We start from the raw sequence: 19,159 nt of genomic DNA, 5'->3' as shown, positions 1-19,159 counted from the left end.
TTAACATCCTCACATCAGCAAGACAGAAAAATTAGTAAAGATATATAAAATATATGAATAACATTAACAACTACCATAGCCTAATTCACATTTGTATAACCTAATCAACTATCTTAACCCAATTTACATTTGTATAACACAACATCCAATAGCATCATACATTCTTATTAAAAAATGATAATACCTGAATATTTCCAACATCACTAAGATCAGAAAGACATCAAGACGGATAAATATAATTCATATACTTTCGTCTAAAATATGAAGCATCAGAAATCAAACACATAATTAACAAGAATATATTAATGACCACATTAATGCCCAGCTCCTGATTATCACATGGTAATGGAGAACAGTGAAAGTTAATTCATAAATCATGAGCCTCATTCTCTCATTCTCTTGTTTCAACTCTTTCCCTATAAAATCTATTCTCTGAGTAGGAAACATGACTTATTTGCCTGTTGTGTCTTCAGTTTCCTGATAAAATTGAGTCCTGTGATATTACAGGTCTATATTATCTAATCTATAAGCAAAAATCATGGGAGTTGAGGAGCTAATTGTTCCCAAGTTGGGAGCCTGAGATATCCAAGGATGTGAAAATGTAGTAAAGGAGAGTTTTCAAAAATGACCAAGATTTCAAAGAGCCTGACAGAAGTCAGCTGGTGATGGACTGGGAAGCCTGGCAAGCTGCAGTCCATGGGGTCGCAAAGAATCAGACACACTGAGTGACTGAACTGAACTGAACAGAAGTCATGTATCTTTCTGCAGCAAGGCTGCACAGTGGAAACTTAACCCTGTCACACTGTTTAATTCTGGTGAAATTACTAATACCATAGTTGTGTTTTTGGTTGGTAAAATGGGGTTAGTAATATATATCTTGGAGTTGAGTTCATATTAAATAAAATAACTTGTGTATAGCACCTATTAAAAAGCAGAGACATTACTTTGCCAACAAGGGTCCATCTACTCAAGGCTATGGTTTTTCCAGTAGTCATGTATGGATGTGAGAGTTGGACTGTGAAGAAAGCTGAGCACCAAAGAATTGATGCTTTTGAACTGTGGTGTTGGAGAAGAGTCTTGAGAGTCCCTTGGACTGCAAGGAGATCCAACCAGTCCATTCTAAAGGAGATCAGCCTTGGGTGTTCTTTGGAAAGAATGATGCTAAAGCTGAAACTCCAGTACTTTGGCCACTTCATACGAAGAGTTGACTCATTGGAAAAGACTCTGATGCTGGGAGGGATTGGGAGCAGGAGGAGAAGGGGACAACCGAGGATGAGATGGTTGGATGGCATCACCGACTCGATGGACATGAGTTTGAGTGAATTCCGGGAGTTGGTGATGGACAGGGAGGCTTGGCGTGCTGTGATTCATGGGGTCGCAAAGAGTCGGACATGACTGAGCAACTGAAATGAATGAGTGAGTGAGCACCTATTATGTGGCAGGCACTCAACAAAGCTAAATTGAATTATGGTAAACAAAAATAGCAATTCTAATTATTTCTTGCTGATCACAAGCTCTAAGTGCCCTCATGAATTTAAAACAAAAAGAGACCAACAAGTTAACATTTAACTAAATGCAATTTATTAGGCTAAATATTTCAAAACCAGTGCCACAAGGGGAAAACGTCAGTTATCTTTGATGTGAGGAAGCTGAAAACCTTACTATACCATCAGTGTCAAGAGTTCTCTTTCAACAATCTCTGAAAATGTCTTATCAGAATCTTTTTTCCCCATTAGTGCTCCCATTTTCCCTAACATTTACTCTGTTGTTTTCTGACATTCTCATATTTTATCTTACTAATTTGAATTCTAGCTGAGTCTCTTTGGTATTTCTGTTAACTTAAGACCCAGTTGAACTAACCTACAGAAAATCCTATTTAAGAGCAAAAGAGTTCTACATCAATAATAATAATAATATTTTATTAAAAAATAAAATAAATAATAATAATGAACTAACAGGAATTACTCTACGTCACAGCTCACTGCTGGCAACTTTATTTCCCCAAACTGAGTCAGACATGTATGTGTTCTACAACGTAGATTCCAATGGCTGCTCCACCTTAGCCAGGTCTCACCTTCCTTCTCCCTGTTCTGCCCACTGCCTGGCCCTGCTATCTCTGGGCCCTCCTAGGATGGTTTCTCAGCTGATAACAGGGCCAAGGCAGTAAGTACCTCATTTCCATCTGAACAGACTAAAAGAATGATGCTCCTTGGCCAGACTAAAAGAATGTGAGGCATGTGGGATCTTAATTCCCTGACCAGTGATGGAACCCACCCCAATGCCCTTTGCATTGGAAGCTCAGAGTCTTAACCACTTGATCACCAGGGAAGTCCAAGGGTCTTTTCTAAACCAGACCATGGCCTGATTCACTTCTTTAACTTTCCTAGCTTAGTGCTTTAACAAATGTTCATCATGGGCCAAGGTTCTTCATATACATTACATGTAATCCTTATAACCCTATGAAGTATAGGTGTCTTTACAGATGAGAAAATTGAGGCACAGAGTAACTGAATAATTCGTCCATGGAAACACGGGTAGTATGTGACAAGGCTGGAATCTGAATGCAGGCAGATTTGACTTGGTGATCCAATTAAACAGCTCACTATGCTGCCCCATGCTATCTAAGCTAGTAACATTAAAGTCTCTTTTTCCAAAAAGATGGGTGCTCTGAACACAGAGTACCCTTTGAGTGCATGTCAGCTCTGATAAAAAGAGCTTTGTCCCTGAAAGTTGTTAATTAAGGTATCGTTTTATAGTGGAACATCTAACAGCGAGTTCCCTAGAGAACAGGATCACTTGTTGGCATCCACCATACCCCTTCCCAGAAATGCCATTAAATAAGCTAAGTACCTCATTCAGTGCTTTCTAACATTTAGCATTATCTCACCTAGCCAGTCTCATGAATAATCAAGTTAACTGACTCATTCTCAAAACTTCAAAAATGAAATTATTTTAACAACAAATCATAAACATACTTTCAGATAAAAAACATTCTGATGTTAATTTAAAATGATGTCTTATCTAAGATACTGCTTTTAGACTGTTGTTCAGTCACTAAGCTGTGTCCAACTCTTACGACCCCATGGACTGCAGCATGCCAGGCTTCCCTGTCCTTCACCATCTCCTTGAATTTGCTCAAAACTCAAAAGCTCAAAACCATGAATTTGTGCAAACTCAGGTTCACTGAGTTGGTAATGCCATCCAATCATCTCATCCTCCGTCACTCTCTTCTCCTGCCCGAAATCCTTCCCAGTATCAGGGTATTTTCCAATGAGTTGGCTCTCTGCAGCAGGTGGCCAAAGTACCGGAGCTTCAGCTTCAGCATCAGTTCTTCCAATGAATAATCAGGGTTGATTCCCTTTAGGATTGACTGGTTTGATTTCCTTGTAGTCCAAGGGACTCTCAAGTCTTCGCCAGCACCACAGTTCGAAAGCATCAGTTCTTTGGCATTCAGCCTTCTTTATGGTCCAATTCTCACATTCGTACATGACTACTGGAAAAACCAGAGCTTTGACTAGTAGTCAAAGCTCATCCTTTCGTTTTTGTGCCTGATTTTCGATAGTTCATTCTCCTCTTCCTTCCTCCCTCAGGAAGAGTCTTCGGACAGCCCTCCACTGTGCTCTTAATGCTTCAGGGAAAGCTAACCATCTAGCCTCCACTGGTGCTACTTCCTCTACATAGAAAAATGCGCAAGCCCAAACTCCAAACTGGAAAGTGAAGGAACATTTACAATTAGTCAAATTTTAACCTCTTGAAAATCATCTCCCACTTTAACGGAAAGGAGAATAAAGGAGTAGCTCTTAGGCTAAAATAATCTACAGTAGCAAAGAGAGAAAATTAAAAAGACAGAGAAAATACAAAAAGTGATAAAAGGAGACAACATAGATATTAGGTTGATGTATCTGTATTAGCAACTGTGTGGCGTTATCAAGAAATTTTGAGTTCTCTGCATGTGACGTGTATTTATTCCTCCTGAAACATTTATAGCTCTAAGAGTTACAATAATGTAAGTTTTAAACTAGGAAGCATAAATATCTCTAATTTTCTTCTTTCCAATAGGTAAAAGAGTTATTGATGGTCAAAGGTTGACACTGGAATTGTTTGTATTTCTGCATTACTTTCATGTTGAAAAGACATTTGCTGAAGCATTTTGATACACTTGACCTTTACTTCTTTGTCAACTTCATACATCTATTAATCATCCTAAAATTTAAAAAATAAATCATCGCCCGCTTTAAATATCTCAGAAAGATAAATGATGGACACTGACATCCTTGCTCTCAATAGTGGGCTCTGCCATGAAGGACAGGAGATATCAGTCCTGTCAAACCACAGACGAAAATCAGTGCTTTCTGTATTGTTTTAATGTTCTTTTTTGATTTTTTAAAAAATTTCTTTCTTTTTGGCTGTGCTGGGTCTTCGTTGCTGTGGGGGCTTTTCTCAAGTTGCAGTGAGCTGGTGTGTTAGGTGTTCAGTTGTGTTCAACTCTTTGCAACCCCATGGACTATGGTCCACCTGTCTCCTCTGTCCATGAAATTCTCCAGGCAAGAATGTTGGAGTGGGTAGCCATTACCTTCTCCAGGGGACCTTCCAGATCCAGGCTTTTGAGCTCAGGTCACCTGCATTTCAGTCAGATTCTTTACCACCATGGAAGCAGTAAGCTGGAGCTACTCTCTGTTTGCACTGTGAGGGCTTTGCCTTGCTCTGGTTTCACTTGTTGCTGAACACAGGCTCTAGGGCACACTGCCTTCAGTAGCTGCAGTGCAAGGGCTTAGCTGTTCCACAGTATGTGGGACCTTCCTGGGTCAGGGATCGAACCTGGGTCTCCTGCATTGGCAGGAGGATTCTTCACAACTAAGATACCAGGGAAGCCCCTGGGAGTATTTGTTTAAGCGTGGCAAGAAGGAAATTTTTTGAAACATACGCCTGCAATCTTGACTAATTCCTCAATTGATCCTTTTGTCCTCTTCTGCTGTTTCCCTCATTTCTCTGTCAAAATTTAACTGTGTGACCCAGGAATTCCCTGGCAGTGTGGGGGTTAGGACTCCACACTTCCATTGCAGGGGACCCAGGTTAAATCCCTTTGTCAGGGAACTAGGCTCCTGTAAGCCGTTTGGCCAAACAAACAAATGTGTGACTCACTCTTGCTCTTGTCTCCTGAGGCCTTTTTTGCCCAGCAGCTGGGCTTCCTTCCTCCTGCCCTGCTTCTGCTGCTAAGTCACTTCAATCGTGTCCGACTCTGTGCGACCCCATAGATGGCAGCCTACCAGGCTCCTCCGTCCCTGCTACATCTTCTCAAATTGTGCTTTATCCACCCTCATTCTCCTGGCCCTTTCAGTTGCATCCAACCATGCTGACCTATTTCTTTCCTCCATAAAATGTCTCGCTTGCTTCCTGGTAGGACAGAATCCTGGCACTTGCAACGCTCTGATCAGTCAGTGCTGGAGGCTGTCAGGGATCTCTCAATATCCACCCTCCCCTTCTTCCTCAGTAACAGAGTCCCCCAGTTTCCTCTGGGTACATAGCTGCTCCAAATAAAAATTTTACTCTCAAACATCCTTTCCAGCTAAGAAAGAGCAGACCCATGTGAGGAAAGCAAAACTGACAAGCACATTTGTTGCAAAGCATCCTTAAAAAAAAAGATGGTGCTTTCTCTAGTCTCCCTTTTTTCTTCTTTTTGGGGGTTGGAATGCAGATGTGACAGCTGGAGCTGAAGCAGCCATGAGTTATGAAGCGACATGAGAAAAGAAACTTACTTTTTTTCAAAAAGTATTTATTTATTTATTTAAAGTATTTATTTATTCGACTGAGCCAGGTCTCGGTTGCAGCATATGGGATCTAGTTCCCTGGCCAGAGATTGAACCTGGGCCCCCTCCTTGGGAGTGAAGAGTCTTAGCCACTGGCCCACCAGGGAAGTCCTAAAACTTGCTCTTCTGATGCTACAGAATCTCAGTCCACCTTCTTAGATTTTCACATGAGAGAGAAATAAACCTGTATCTTGTTTAAGTCACTGTCATTTTGAGTTTTCTGTCACTTGAAGCCAATCCTGGTCCTCTCTAATGAATTTCTTCCTTATTACTGAATATTCTCTGTCAGTTCCACTAGACTGTGTTTATGCTCTTTGGGAACAGAGGTTCTGATACTGTACTTGATTGTGCCAAAATACTTAATAACTGACCTAGATGTCAATGAACTGATTATTACACAATTCTAGACAGGTCACTCTTTTTAAATATTAGTTGGGGGTGGCATAAAATAGACGAATGGTCTCAATAGAAGATGATTAAGATGCTCTTACAGTTACCATTTTTCTCTCTGACCTTACTTGAAGTAGTATACAGTATAGTGTTGGTTTCAATCATGTCTGACTCTTTGAGACCCCATGGACTATAACCCACCAGGCTCCTCTGTCCATGGGATTTTCCTGGCAAGAATACTAGAGTAGGTTGCCCTTTTCTCCTCCTGGGGCTCTTCCCAACCCAGGGATCGAACCCGAGTGTCCTACGTCTCCTGCATTGGCAGGCAGATTCTTTACCACTGAGCCACTGGGAAAGTGTTAGAACTTAATTCAGAGAATGGGAACAAGATTTAAGGAAACAGGATATTATCCTTGTATATAAAATAATACCTCTTAGGCTGTGTTATTGAATAGAATTTCTTTTTAAAGAAATCTTAGAGAAATGAATGAGATTTCCAGCTACTTTATCAATTATATGAGTATAACTTATTACAGGGAATAATTTTTTCTCCAGTACTCTGGTTTCTGTGAGGGCTTCTCTCTAAATACACTCTTGGCCTCCTGGTCTTCTTACCTTATTTGCTCTCTGGGAGATGAAGGACTTTTCTAATTGATACAATTTGGAAGAATGACTAGAGTTGTCCGGCTCAGCAAATTCTCTTCTCCTCCCAGAGGCAAGTTAACTCAGCGAGTACATGGTGCACTCTGCCAGTGAAGGCAGGCCAAGTATTCCCCATTCAGTTTCATTTACCTTTGCCCTCCTTTGCTCACCATTACCTTAAACGACCCTCAGCTTAGTTTCCTTTCATTATTAATTTTGAATTACTGGACTTTAACAGCAAAGTTCTGCCTCTTTGTTAGTTTTGGGGTACAGGAAAAGACATCTACTTAAGAGTAACAGTAAATTTTTAGGTTTCCCAGTTGTCTACATGAGAGGAGTTAAGTTGTCTCTAAATCATATCTCACCAGTGAAACACCAATGATTCCCTGGTGACCTGACAGAATGCACAACCCTCCCTATAAACTTGAACTTTTTGTAAGATAGTAATTGAGGCTTGAAGGCACATGCACCCTCCTGATGATATTGGGGTGCTCATGCAACTCTACTGTATAAGAAACATTATCATAATGTACAAGCATTCCTATGAGGAAACTAGATGTTTCCCAAGAAGCAGGTTTGCTCGTACTTGCTTTTTAAACTATTTAAAAAAAAAACTGTTCTACTCTGCTCAGGGAATAGAAAGCTCACGAAGGAAGACAAACATAGCTACAGATCTACTTTGTTCAAGGCATGAAACCACCTGCTACAACCTAATTCGTTTCAGCTCTGTAATAAGTGAGAAGCTATATTGGGGAAGCTAAAAATTAGTTGCCCAGGGTCCCTCAGCAAGTGGCAGATCCAACATTTGAACCCAGACCTGGCTTTAAAGCCCATGCACTTCCCGCACATCACACACCTTTCCCCAAGCTCTGTTATCTGCTTCATCCCATGCAAGGGATCATCAGTGACTTAGATCTGTTTTGCAACCTAAGAACTCAGTTTAGACTTGTACCAAAGCACAGGATCCATTTTTTTTTAAATGTCAGCAGCACTGAAACTACTTGACTGTCTCCAATAGATTGCAAACATACTTAATAGGAGGTGGAGTCTAAATTCTTACCTGCTGACTTAAGGCTGACCACATGACTTGCTTTGAATACAATCTGGCAGAAACAATATTGTGAGAGTGCTTAAACCACAGTGTTGGTTGCTCAGTCATATCTGACTCTTTGTGACCCCATGGACTATCACCCGCCAGGCTCCTCTGTCCATAGAATTCTTCAGACAAGAATACTGCAGTGGGTTACCATTCCCTTCTGCAGAGGATCTTTCTCATTCAGGGATTGAACCTGGGTCTCCTGCACTGCAGGCAGATTCCTCACTGTCTGAGCCACCACCAGGGAATGGGCCTGAAGAAGACCTGCAGCTGTCACTTTAGATTCTTTAAAAAATTTTTTTTAAATTTTATTTATTTATTTATTTTGGCTGTGGTGGGTCTTCATTACTGTGCATGGGCTTTCTCTAGTTGTGGCGAGTGGGGGCTACTCTTCATTGTGGTTTGCAGGCTTTTCATTGCTGTGGCTTCTCTTGTTGCAGAGCACAGGCTCTAGAGCAAGGGCTCAGTAGCTGTGGTGCACAGGCTTAGTTGCCCTACAGCACGTGGGATCTTCTTTAAACCCATGTCCCCTACACTGGCATGCAGATTCTTAACCACTGGACCACCAGGAAGGTCTGACTTTTGGACTCTCGGGACCCTCTGCCACCCAGTGAACACTGGTGAGCCTGATGGAGGGTGAAAGATCACATGGAACTGACATGAACCATTGCTACAGCCGATCCCCAAGCCCAGAGTTGCCCTGGCTGCTGACCACAAATGCATGAATCATTCCACCCAAGGCCAGAAGAACCACCCAACTGAGCTCAGCCCAAACTGTTGATGCACAGAATTGTGAGTAGAAATGCTGCTGTTTTTAGCTACTATGTTTGGGGATAATTTGTTATACAACGAAAGCTAGCCCTTTCAATGTAGGGTCAGAGATTCCTTGCAGTTAAAAACAAATGAGGTTGGGCTCAAAGGCTATTGAAAAGTTTACTGGTCATTGCTTATTCATACATTCTGCTACCTTCAATCCAGTGTGATCAGCATTAGAGTTCCTGAAACCCAAATAAGCTGTGTCTTCAAGCAGCCAACAGTGAACTGGTCTAGCCTGTCGCTCTCTAGGCTCCTTGTGATAAGGGCAATTGGCCATAACTCTTTGTTTCCCCTCACAATGTAAAGCCTTCTTTATTGTACAGTCTAAATAAAATTTCTGAATCAGTAGAAGAGATTTTAGCCCTTAAGGAAACTAGAACCTTCCTAAAGTGTCTGTCTGTAGTGCAGGAGACCCGGGTTTGATCCCTGGGTTGGGAAGATCCCCTGGAGAAGGAAATGGCAGCCCACTCCAGTACTCTTGAAAATTCCATGGATGGAAGAGCCTGGTAGGCTACAGTCCATGGGGTGGCAAAGAGTCAGACACAACTGAGCAACTTCACTTTTTCACTTTCACAGCTTTGAAGCACAGTGTAATGGTAGCCATGGTAATAAAATTTGTAAACTTTCACAAGTGATAGAAAAAGCCACACCTACAGGCAACTCTACAGCTGATGAGATTCAGTCTTTGAGTTTTTACTACATTGTGTTTTGTTTATTTATGTATATAGTTATACATACATGTATACATTCTTATTTTCTTCCCATTATGGTTTACCTTGCTGCTGTTGCTAAGTCACTTCAGTGGTGTCTGACTCTGTGCGACCCCATAGACGGCAGCGCACCAGGCTCCCCCGTCCCTGGGATTCTCCAGGCAAGAACACTGGAGTGGGTTGCCATTTCCTTCTCCAATGCATGAAAGTGAAAAGTGAAAGTGAAGTCACTCAGTCTTAGGAGACTGGATATAGTTCCCTGTGCTACACAGTAGGACCTTGTTGTTTATCCATTCTAAATGCAATAGTTTGTATCTATTAACCCCAAACTCCCAGTCCATTCCTCTTCCTCCCCATCTCCCTACAATTACATTGTTTTCATTTTTTAAAGATTATTTTTTGATGTGGCCCATTTTTAAAATGTCTTTATTGAGTTTGTTACAATATTACTTCTTTTTATGTTTTGGTTTTTTGACCAAAAGGCATGTTGGATCTTAGCATCACAATTAGGGATCAAACCCCACTCCCTGCATTGGAAGGCAAAGTTTTAACCACTAAGGTGCCAGAGAAGTCCCCCCAGCTTTTTTTTTCTTCAAAGATTTTTTTGATGTAAACCGTTTTTAAAAAGTCACTGTTTTTAAAAGCACTTTCTAAATCTTGGGAGACAGTTCAGGCAAAGTATAGAATTAGCAATTTAAATATGTACAAAAGGCTTTATGACCTGTACTTTTTCAGCATGACTAAGTTTCAGCAAGATAACTGGAATCAATCAGAACTAACTAAATGGTGCTTAAACATGGGATAATAATAAAATTCCTGCTATTTCTGAGTACAAATTTAACTGGAACCATAATTCTGGAATACCATCTTAAAGCTTCCAAGAGACTGTCACCTCATGAACAAAATCAGCTTTATATATAAAAAAAATTAGAGTCAACTTATTAAAATTGAATCAGCTATTATGGTATTTTCTTCTTTTTTTGCATTTTTTCTTTATATGAAAATGTTTTTATTAATATAAAGTCAACATCAGTTTTTTACACAAACAAGTCTTCGAAGTTTAAGAAAAGATAACAACTCTACTTTAACTGCAACTCACAGCATTCCACAACCATAATTACCATTGGTGAAAAAAGACAAAGGCTCAAAAAAGCAGTACCTTTCACATGACTCTGCTTTAAAATTTTAGAGCTGAACCAGAAACTTAAAGTTGCTAAGTTGCTCAGAAAAATTAAATAGTATCTGGTGACTGAGTTGAATAATAATTACTTAAAAATGCTGCACCATCATTAACTAGGCCCTGGCCTTGTGCACCTGCAAACTCAGGTGGACAGAAATGGCACAGATCACCTTTGGAAAAATAAGGATGACCTACAAGCTGATTCTGAATATTTTGTACCACTTGGTATCTGATCTGATGAGAGAAGATTAGTGGATCCAGGGTTCAAATATGAAGTCTGACATGAGGGCCCCTGTGTGGTCTCTTAGGGGTTTGTAATCACTGTTCTCCCAGCAATCCCTTCACTGTGACCTACTGCTTCTCAGGCCTAGATCCTATAATTCCTAGGTGATTCTAATTTCATTCATTTGTTTGGCCAAAATCTGTTACTCAGTGATGAAGTGCTATTTTCTGTGAAATGATTCAGTTATGCATTTTCCTGAAAAGAGGGAAAGGAGGAAGCAGGGAAAAATAATAATTTAGGGGATTACTTAATCCATGAAAGAAATAACAAGTATTTCAGAAACAAACGTAGACACAGTGAAGCCTCATTTAAAATGAATTAAGGGAAAAATAAAAGAAATCATTCATGGGTACCTGTATCCTAGTTCTTCACTGAGGTGGATCATATGAAGGATATAGGATTCCTTGCTTGTTCCAGTGAGGCCAGGCAATAATAAGACAGTAGGCCGGGTGCTGGCATCCATATAACGCTTACTGTTATCATTATCAAACCAGTCCAGGGAGATCTGTCCTCCATCTGCAGTTTTAATAAGTTCGCTGAAAGAAATAATACAAAAGATATACTCCTTTAGTGTTTCAAGTCACTTTTTTTTTTTTTTTGGCCACACCACATGACATGTGGGATCTTAGTTCCCTGAGCAGGGATCGATCAAACTCACAACCCCTGCATTGGAAGGGCAAGAGTCTTAAATTCTGGACAACCAAGGAAGTCCCGCAAGTCATGTCTTAGTGTTAGTTCTTAATTCCGTATATATACCTGACATTATTTAGTCATCTTAACTTTTTTCTGCATCTGCTAACACACACATCACTTTCTTCCATTGCATGGATGTCACGAAATTAGTACAATAAGTATTTTCAGCAAGATCAGTAAAAGGTAGTATATAAAAATGAACTTCAAACTACTTCACATACTTATTTTAATCATTTCCTCATTACTCTGAAATACCCAGCATTTAACCCCTATTTGATTGAGGTCACCCAAATAATTCAACAGGGAAATGATGAATAAGTAAACTGCTGATCTGGTCACTGCTCTTGCTGTCTTCATTCTATAATGCAGTCTCCTTATAGCGCCTATTACAAAACTGGCTTCTTGAAGGTTTCAAGTACTTCTCACACAGTATCTACAATCTTGAAGAATTTTCCCAAATAAATAGTGCAAGTTCCAGGCAACAAAAGAAATTCCAGAAAGGAATAGATGACTCAGGAAAATTAATAATAGGCATCATTTAAATCTCCTGCTTACTGATATATTCTGGACCACATCTTTTAACACCTTAAGGACATTATCATTGAAACCCATTTGCTTATCAATATGATAAGCATTTTACTGGGGTCCATCACAGAAAGTCCAAATTAACTGGCATCCATCTCACCCCCACCACCAGCTCAATGTACATCATCAAAAAATCTAGGTTCTCAGAGCCAGATGCAGGGCAAATTGGGAAAAGATAAGTCCCAAGCACCTCTGTCATCTTAGAAATAAACCGTTTACACCAGAGCACCTCCCCCCGCACAGTGATGAAAGGTGACACGTGAATATCTTCCTGCGGTTGCGCGTGTGTGGCACACGTACCTTCCACCTTCATCCCTCCTAGCTCTTCTGTACACTTTCTAAGCCAGAGGTTCTATGAACCAAACACTGAAAGTATGCAAAACACTGTGACTTTGAAGAAATGACTGAAAAATGGAAATTTACATACTTCCTGTACTGCACCAGGGGCTTGGAAGTGATGAAAGGTCTCAGCAGCGTCTGTCCTCGACTCTCCCAGCACCAGACGGTCGGGTAGTAGGTTTCTGTCACCACGGGACAGTGGTCCTGAAGAAAGCGGCTGAAACTCTCACCCCCCGTCACTAACTGGGGCTTCTGTGGGGAGAGCCAGTATCAGTGAAGGGCCCAGAACAGAGCAAAGTTTCTGCCGACCGAAAACCAGTAACAAGCGCAGACTAGTCCCCCAGCGCGCGAGACCCGTCTGATTAATATCCTTCTTGGAAGCCTAATGCAAGTTCTTCAAACACAACCAACCTAAGAGCGGTTTATTAAACCTCTCTAGGGAAAGGCGAGAGTTGACGCCCGGGAGTCACCCTGAAAAATGTTAAGAGAGCATCTCGGGGGCAGCTCCGCCGGGTTAGCGAAAGGTGACCGGGTAGCGCCACCCGCGCCGAGGTCAGCAGGGTCCCGCGCTCTCGGAGGGCATCCATCAGATGCCGGGGAAAGGGGCCCCCCGGACGGCCCTGGCCACTCGCGCTTGGCTTGCCAGCGGCACCTCCGGCTTCGCCTGCCGTTACCACTCCAGGCAAAGCTGCCCGCGGCCCTGCGCCAAGGCGCCCGCGCCATCCCCCGGCTCACCTTGGCGATGCTGCTCAGGTAGTAGCAGGCGTAAGCGACGCTGAAGCCCAGGATCAGGGAGAAGCCCACGCCTGAACCGAAGAAACCCACCCGGACTTGATGCTCCAGGTAGTGCGAGAGCTCCCGGGAGAGCATCCGCAAGTCCATGGCTAGGCGCTGCATGGCGCGGGGACCGCGGGGGAGCGGGTCTTGGGGCGGGAGGCCGGCTAGCCGGCGACAGCGGGCGCGGCGCTGCCTCGGACCTTCTACGCGAGCGGCTCCAGCCGGGCTAAGCGCGGCTTCCGCTAGCGGGCGCGGTCGATCAGCCCCCGGAGGCGTAGCCCGGCCCCTCGGCCGCCGCCGGCTCCGCCCCGGTTTCCCCCGGGCCGCCCCCACCGCCTGCCACTCAGGAAGCTTCCAGAGGAGCTTCCAGAGTGCCAAGCCGGGCCGCCGTGAGGGCGGAGGAGGCGTCTCCGGACCAAGTCGCAGTCAGCCCGAGCGAACCCCCGGAGTAGGGGTGGGAGTGGGGGTGGGAGCGCGAAGATGGAAATGGGCCTGGAAGCACGCTTTCAGGTTCTGGGGGACTGGCACCTGCCCCGGTGACCTTGACCGATTCTGCCAGGGTCTTGGTTAATCCTATATGTAATGAACTAGCCGGTTTAGGGTGCCGGGGAACGATACCTTGGACTTACAAGATTTGGAGAGTTCATGCATGTTGGGAGAATGCCCTAAGTAGTGAAAAAAATCCTACATCCCCCAAGGAAGCTGTGTTGCCTCAAGAAAACTATCAAAAGAGAAACAATAGTCTATAAACAGTCAACGGTGAGGGCACTCGTACTGAAAATCTCCCTGAATCCTTTAAGTAGCTGAGTATGCCTTAAATGAGAAGTGGTTCCTGAAGATAAATGAGATCAAAAGTAGGAACTGGGATTCAACATTTTTAAAAGCTTATTTGTGGTTCTTTAACGTTTTCAACTTATTGATACATGGAAATTGAGAGTTACCTAATGTCCAGAGGAGAAACCATTTGTGAAGTAGCCCCTGCTAGGCTTATTTATGGCAACATGACTAAAGCCAGGAGCTGCTCACATGCATCTGAAGGGATTAGAAGATTTAACAATCCGTTGTTATGAGCTCCTTGCGTCAAAATGTACCAAGAGTGCAAAGGGAAAAAGGCAAGGGCTGTGCAGATATGACAGACTTTACAGAACTGTAAATTAATGGTATAAATAAGTGATAGGGAAATGGGCAAGAGTGAGCAGTTTATGTTGTTTGGCTATGAACGTGATGGTTGCCGTTACTCAGAATAATTGTTATCTTCACTGAGCCTGTGTTTTTCAGTCTGTAGAACAGTAATTTTTGCTTTTATAGAGTTATTAAGATGACTAAATTGAATGATGTATGTGTTGGCCTCCACCTGAACGTAAGTAATTCTCTTTCAGTCACTGACTTTTGTACTTGAACACACTCAGAAACTCAAAGGCATATGGTGGTTGCCATGATGGTTGCCATCCTTGACAATTTACTTGCCACATTCTTTGCAATGCCTGTTTCTGCTTTGTACCCTGCCCCACTAACAGGTACATGTATATGTCATTTTGCTTAAGTTTGAAGTGAAAAATATGAAATTCTTCATTGGCATCCCAGTGTGCAGAAAAGGTGCTTCCTGCAAGTAAGCAATTCTGAACTCATCCACCAAGCTTAGATCATGTACTCTTTCAGAGCCTCCAGTGTCTTGCCTCTAAAATAAAATGGTTGAAATGGAAGAGGCCCAAGTTTCTGTCACTAAGTCCAGGCTCACTCTCCACTCCTTGCATGATAGGCTGATGAATCCGAAAGAGGAGGTCATGAGGCAAGGAAGAGACTTTAATTGGAGTGCCGGTAGACCAACAAGATGGCAGGCTAGCGCCACAAAAGAACCATTTTATTGGGGTCTGGATGCCAGGTTCTTTTACATATTAGAGATGAGGGGAGGTGAGGAAGCAAAGTAAAAAGGCCATTAATCTTGCAAATATCTCCTAGAATGGCAACCCTCAGGTAGGGGGTGTGTTAATTTCTTCTTTCTTGCCATCCACTGGTGAACAGGGTTCTGAACAAAAGCACTTTAGCTTAACAGTCAGGCAGAGGGTCTGGATTCTCTGAGGCAAACCACTCTGTATCATTATAAAACAAAAGCAACAAAAAGCAAGTCAAAGAAAGTTCCAACGTGGAGTCAAAATTGGCTTCCTCCCTGCAACATTTCCTGTAAGAAGCACATTCAGAATCTTCCTTAAGAAAAGAGCCATTACTTCCAAGCAGAAATAGAAGCACAGGCATAGAGACCAAATTTATGTACACCAAGAGGGGAGGGGAGGCAGTCGGATGAGTTGGGAGACTGGGATAGTCATACGAGCACGAAGACTTTTGAGAGTCCCTTGGACAGCAAGGAGATCAAACCAGTCAATTCTAAAAGAAATCAACCCTGACTATTCATCGCAAGGACTGATGCTGAAGCTGAAACTGAAACTCCCATACTTTGGCTGTCTGATACGAAGAGCCCACCGATTGGAAAAGACCGATACTGTGTGAAGGCAAAAAGAGAAGGGGGCAACGGAGGATGAAATGGTTGGATGAAATGGCAACTAACACACACAATGAGAACCTACTGTGTAGTATAGGGAACTCTGGTGACCTAAATGCGAAGGAAACCCAAAAAAGATGGGATATATGTATATGTATAGCTGATTCACTTTGCTGAGACTAACACAACATTGTAAAGCAACTATACTCCAATTAAAAAAAAAAAAAGAAGAACCATTACTTCCTTTTTTTTTTTTCCGTTGTGGCTCCACCACCCAGTTTGTGGTATCTTAGTTCCCTGACCATGGATTGAACCCAGACCCTCAGTGATGAAAGCGTGAGAGTCCTAACCTCTGGACTGCCAGGAAATTCCCTATTACTTCCAATTTAGATCTGGAGAAGGAAATGGCAACCCACTCCAGTATTCTTGCCTGGAAAATCCAACGGATGGAGGAACCTGGTAGGCTATAGTCCATGGGGTCGCAAAGAATCAGACATGACTGAACGACTTCACTTTCTTTCTTTCTTTTCCAATTTAGATAAGGAAATGAGAGCTCAGACCCCAACACAATCCCGGTGATCTCTTCTTCCTGGTGCCCATGCCTTTGTATAGTCCTTTCTCCTTGAGTGCAGATACAACCTGTGACTGACTTCTATCTGATAGAATAGGAAAAAAGTGATGCAATGTCACCACTCCTGTGATTACATTATATGATATGATTCTAGCTTTGCATTCCCTAAGAAAGGTAATGCCAAAGAATGCTCAAACTACCGCACAATTGTACTCATCTCACATGCTAGCAAAGTAATGTGCAAAATTCTCCAAGCCAGGCTTCAACAATACGTGAATCGTGAACTTCCAGATGTTCAAGCTGGTTTTAGAAAAGGCAGAGGAACCAGAGATCAAATTGCCAACATCCACTGGATCATCGAAAAAGCAAGAGAGTTTCAGAAAAACATCTACTTCTGCTTTATTGACTATGCCAAAGCCTTTGACTGTGTGGATTACAATAAACTGTGGAAAATTCTGAAAGAGATGGGAATACCAGACCACCTGACCTGCCTCTTGAGAAATCTGTATGCGGGTCAGGAAGCAACAATTAGAACTGGACATGGAACAACAGACTGGTTCCAAATAGGAAAAGGAGTATGTCAAGGCTGCATATTGTCACCCTCCTTATTTAACTTATATGCAGAGTACATCATGAGAAACACTGGGCTGGATGAAGCACAAGCTTGAATCAAGATTGCAGGGAGAAATATCAATAACCTCAGATATGCAGATAACACCACCCTTATGGCAGAAAGTGAAAAAGAACTAAAGAGCCTCTTTTATGAAAGTGAAAGAGGAGAGTGAAAAAGTTGGCTTAAAGCTCAACATTCAGAAAACAAATATCATGGAATCTGGTCCTGTCACTTCATGGCAAATAGATGGAGAAACAGTGGAAACAGTGGCAAACTTTAATTTGGAGGGCTCCAAAATCACTTCAGATGGTGACTGCAGCCATGAAATTAAAAGACGCTTACTCTTTGGAAGGAAAGTTATGACCAACCTAGACAGCCTGTTAAAAAGCAGAGACATTACTTTGCCAACAAAGGTCCGTCTAGTCAAGGCTATGGTTTTTCCAGTAGTCATGTATGGATGTGAGAGTTGGACTATAAAGAAAGCTGAGCACTGAAGAATTGATACTTTTGAACTGTGGTGTTGGAGAAGACTCTTGAGAGCCCCTTGGACAGCAAGGAGATCCAACCAGTCCATCCTAAAGGAAATCAGCCCTGAATTTTCATTGGAAGGACTGATGTTGAAGCTGAAACTCCAATACTTTGGCCACCTGATGCAAAGAGCTGACTCATTGGAAAAGACTCTGACGCTGGGAGAGATTGGGGGCAGAAGGAAAAGGGGACGACAGAGGATGAGATGGTTGGATGGCATCACTGACTCGATGGACATGAGTTTGAGTAAAATCCAGGAGATGGTGATGGACAGGGAGGCCTGGTGTGCTGCAGTCCATGGGGTTGCAAAGAGTGGGACATGACTGAGCAATTGAACTGAACTGAACTTAGCATACTGTGCTGTGCTTAGTCGCTCAGTCATGTCCCACTCTTTGAGATCTCGTGGACTGTAACCCATCAGGCTCCTCTGTCCATGGGGATTCTCCAGGCAAGAATACTAGGGTGGGTTGCCATGCCCTTCAGGGGATCTTCCCAACCCAGGGATTGAACCTAGGTTTCCCACATTGCAGGTGGATTCTTTCCCATCTGAGCCACCAGGGAAACCCAAGAATACTGGAGTGGGTAGCCTATCTCTTCTCCAGGGGATCTTCCTGACCCAGGAATCCAACCAGGGTTTCCTGCATTGCAGGTGGATTCTTTACCAGCCGAGCTACCAGGGAAGCCTCTAGCTTAGCATACTGGAGCTAAAAGCTCTCCTGATGACCTTGAGGAAGCCAACAGCCATATAAACTACCCATAGAGCCACATGACAGGGAACTAGTGATGGTCTCTAGGGTTTATGGGTAGCCTCTAGCTGACAATCAGCTACACCTCCAGAGAAATGAATTCCACCAACACCCTGAATGAGCTTGAAAGCAGATTCTTCCCCAGTTAAACCTCCATATGAAAACACAGCTGACCAACATCTTCACTGCGACCTTGTGAGAACCCCCAGCAGAGGGTTCAGCTAAGTTGTGCTTGGACCCTTGGACCAAGGAAACCGTTAGAAAATAAACATATTTTAAGCTGCTCATTTTGTAGTGATTTGTTATGTGGCAATAGAACACAAGTAGAGAATATAAAATGGTCTTAAAAATCATTCAAAGATTAATAAATATCAGTGGCTCATTATTTATTGCAGAAATATTTAAAATAAAGATTTCAGCTACTTCAATTAATAGTTAAAACTAAGCAACCCACAGAGAGATTTTTTTTTCTTTATACTTCTCTTTTTAAAATTGTCACAATTAATATTTACTTTTTAAAAAGTTTTTTTTGGCTGTGCTGGGTCTCCATTGCTTGGGTGGCTTTTCTCTAGCTATGGCAAATGGGGCTACTCTCTAGTTGAAGTGGGCAGGCTTCTTATTGCAGCGGCTTCTCTTGCTGCAGAGCACCAGCCCTGGGGCATGCAGGTTTTAGTAGCTGGAGCTGAGGGGCTATAGAGCACAGGCTCAGTAGCTGTGGCCCACTGGCTTAGTTTCCCTGGGACATGTGGTATCTTCACGGACCAGGGATTGAATTTATGTCTCCTGCATTGGCAGGCAGATTTTTCACTACTGAGCCACCAGGGAAGCCCTGAACATTTCCTTTTTAAACATTAAAAAACTGCTCTCCCGGTGCGGCCAAGGTCCA

At 42.7% G+C, this 19,159-nt stretch overlaps 1 protein-coding gene across 1 annotated transcript in view; it reads right to left on the bottom strand.

Moving 5' to 3' along the window:
* Positions 1 to 13,631, bottom strand: part of ABHD3 (abhydrolase domain containing 3, phospholipase) — a 57,821-nt gene extending 44,190 nt beyond the window's left edge. The window contains exons 1-3 of the mRNA XM_069568910.1: positions 13,277 to 13,631; positions 12,630 to 12,793; positions 11,278 to 11,460 (exon numbers count right to left, since the gene is read on the bottom strand). Of these exons, the coding sequence (XP_069425011.1) occupies positions 11,278 to 11,460; positions 12,630 to 12,793; positions 13,277 to 13,438 (509 nt within the window). The 5' untranslated portion in view covers positions 13,439 to 13,631. The remainder of the gene's footprint in view (positions 1 to 11,277; positions 11,461 to 12,629; positions 12,794 to 13,276) is intronic.
* Between the last annotated feature and the right edge of the window lie 5,528 nt (positions 13,632 to 19,159).

Source organism: Ovis canadensis, chromosome 23 (genome assembly GCF_042477335.2).
Source record: "Ovis canadensis isolate MfBH-ARS-UI-01 breed Bighorn chromosome 23, ARS-UI_OviCan_v2, whole genome shotgun sequence".
Taxonomy (NCBI): domain Eukaryota; kingdom Metazoa; phylum Chordata; class Mammalia; order Artiodactyla; family Bovidae; genus Ovis; species Ovis canadensis.
Note: the sequence above shows the minus strand (reverse complement) of the source record. Positions and strands in the feature narration are given on the sequence as shown.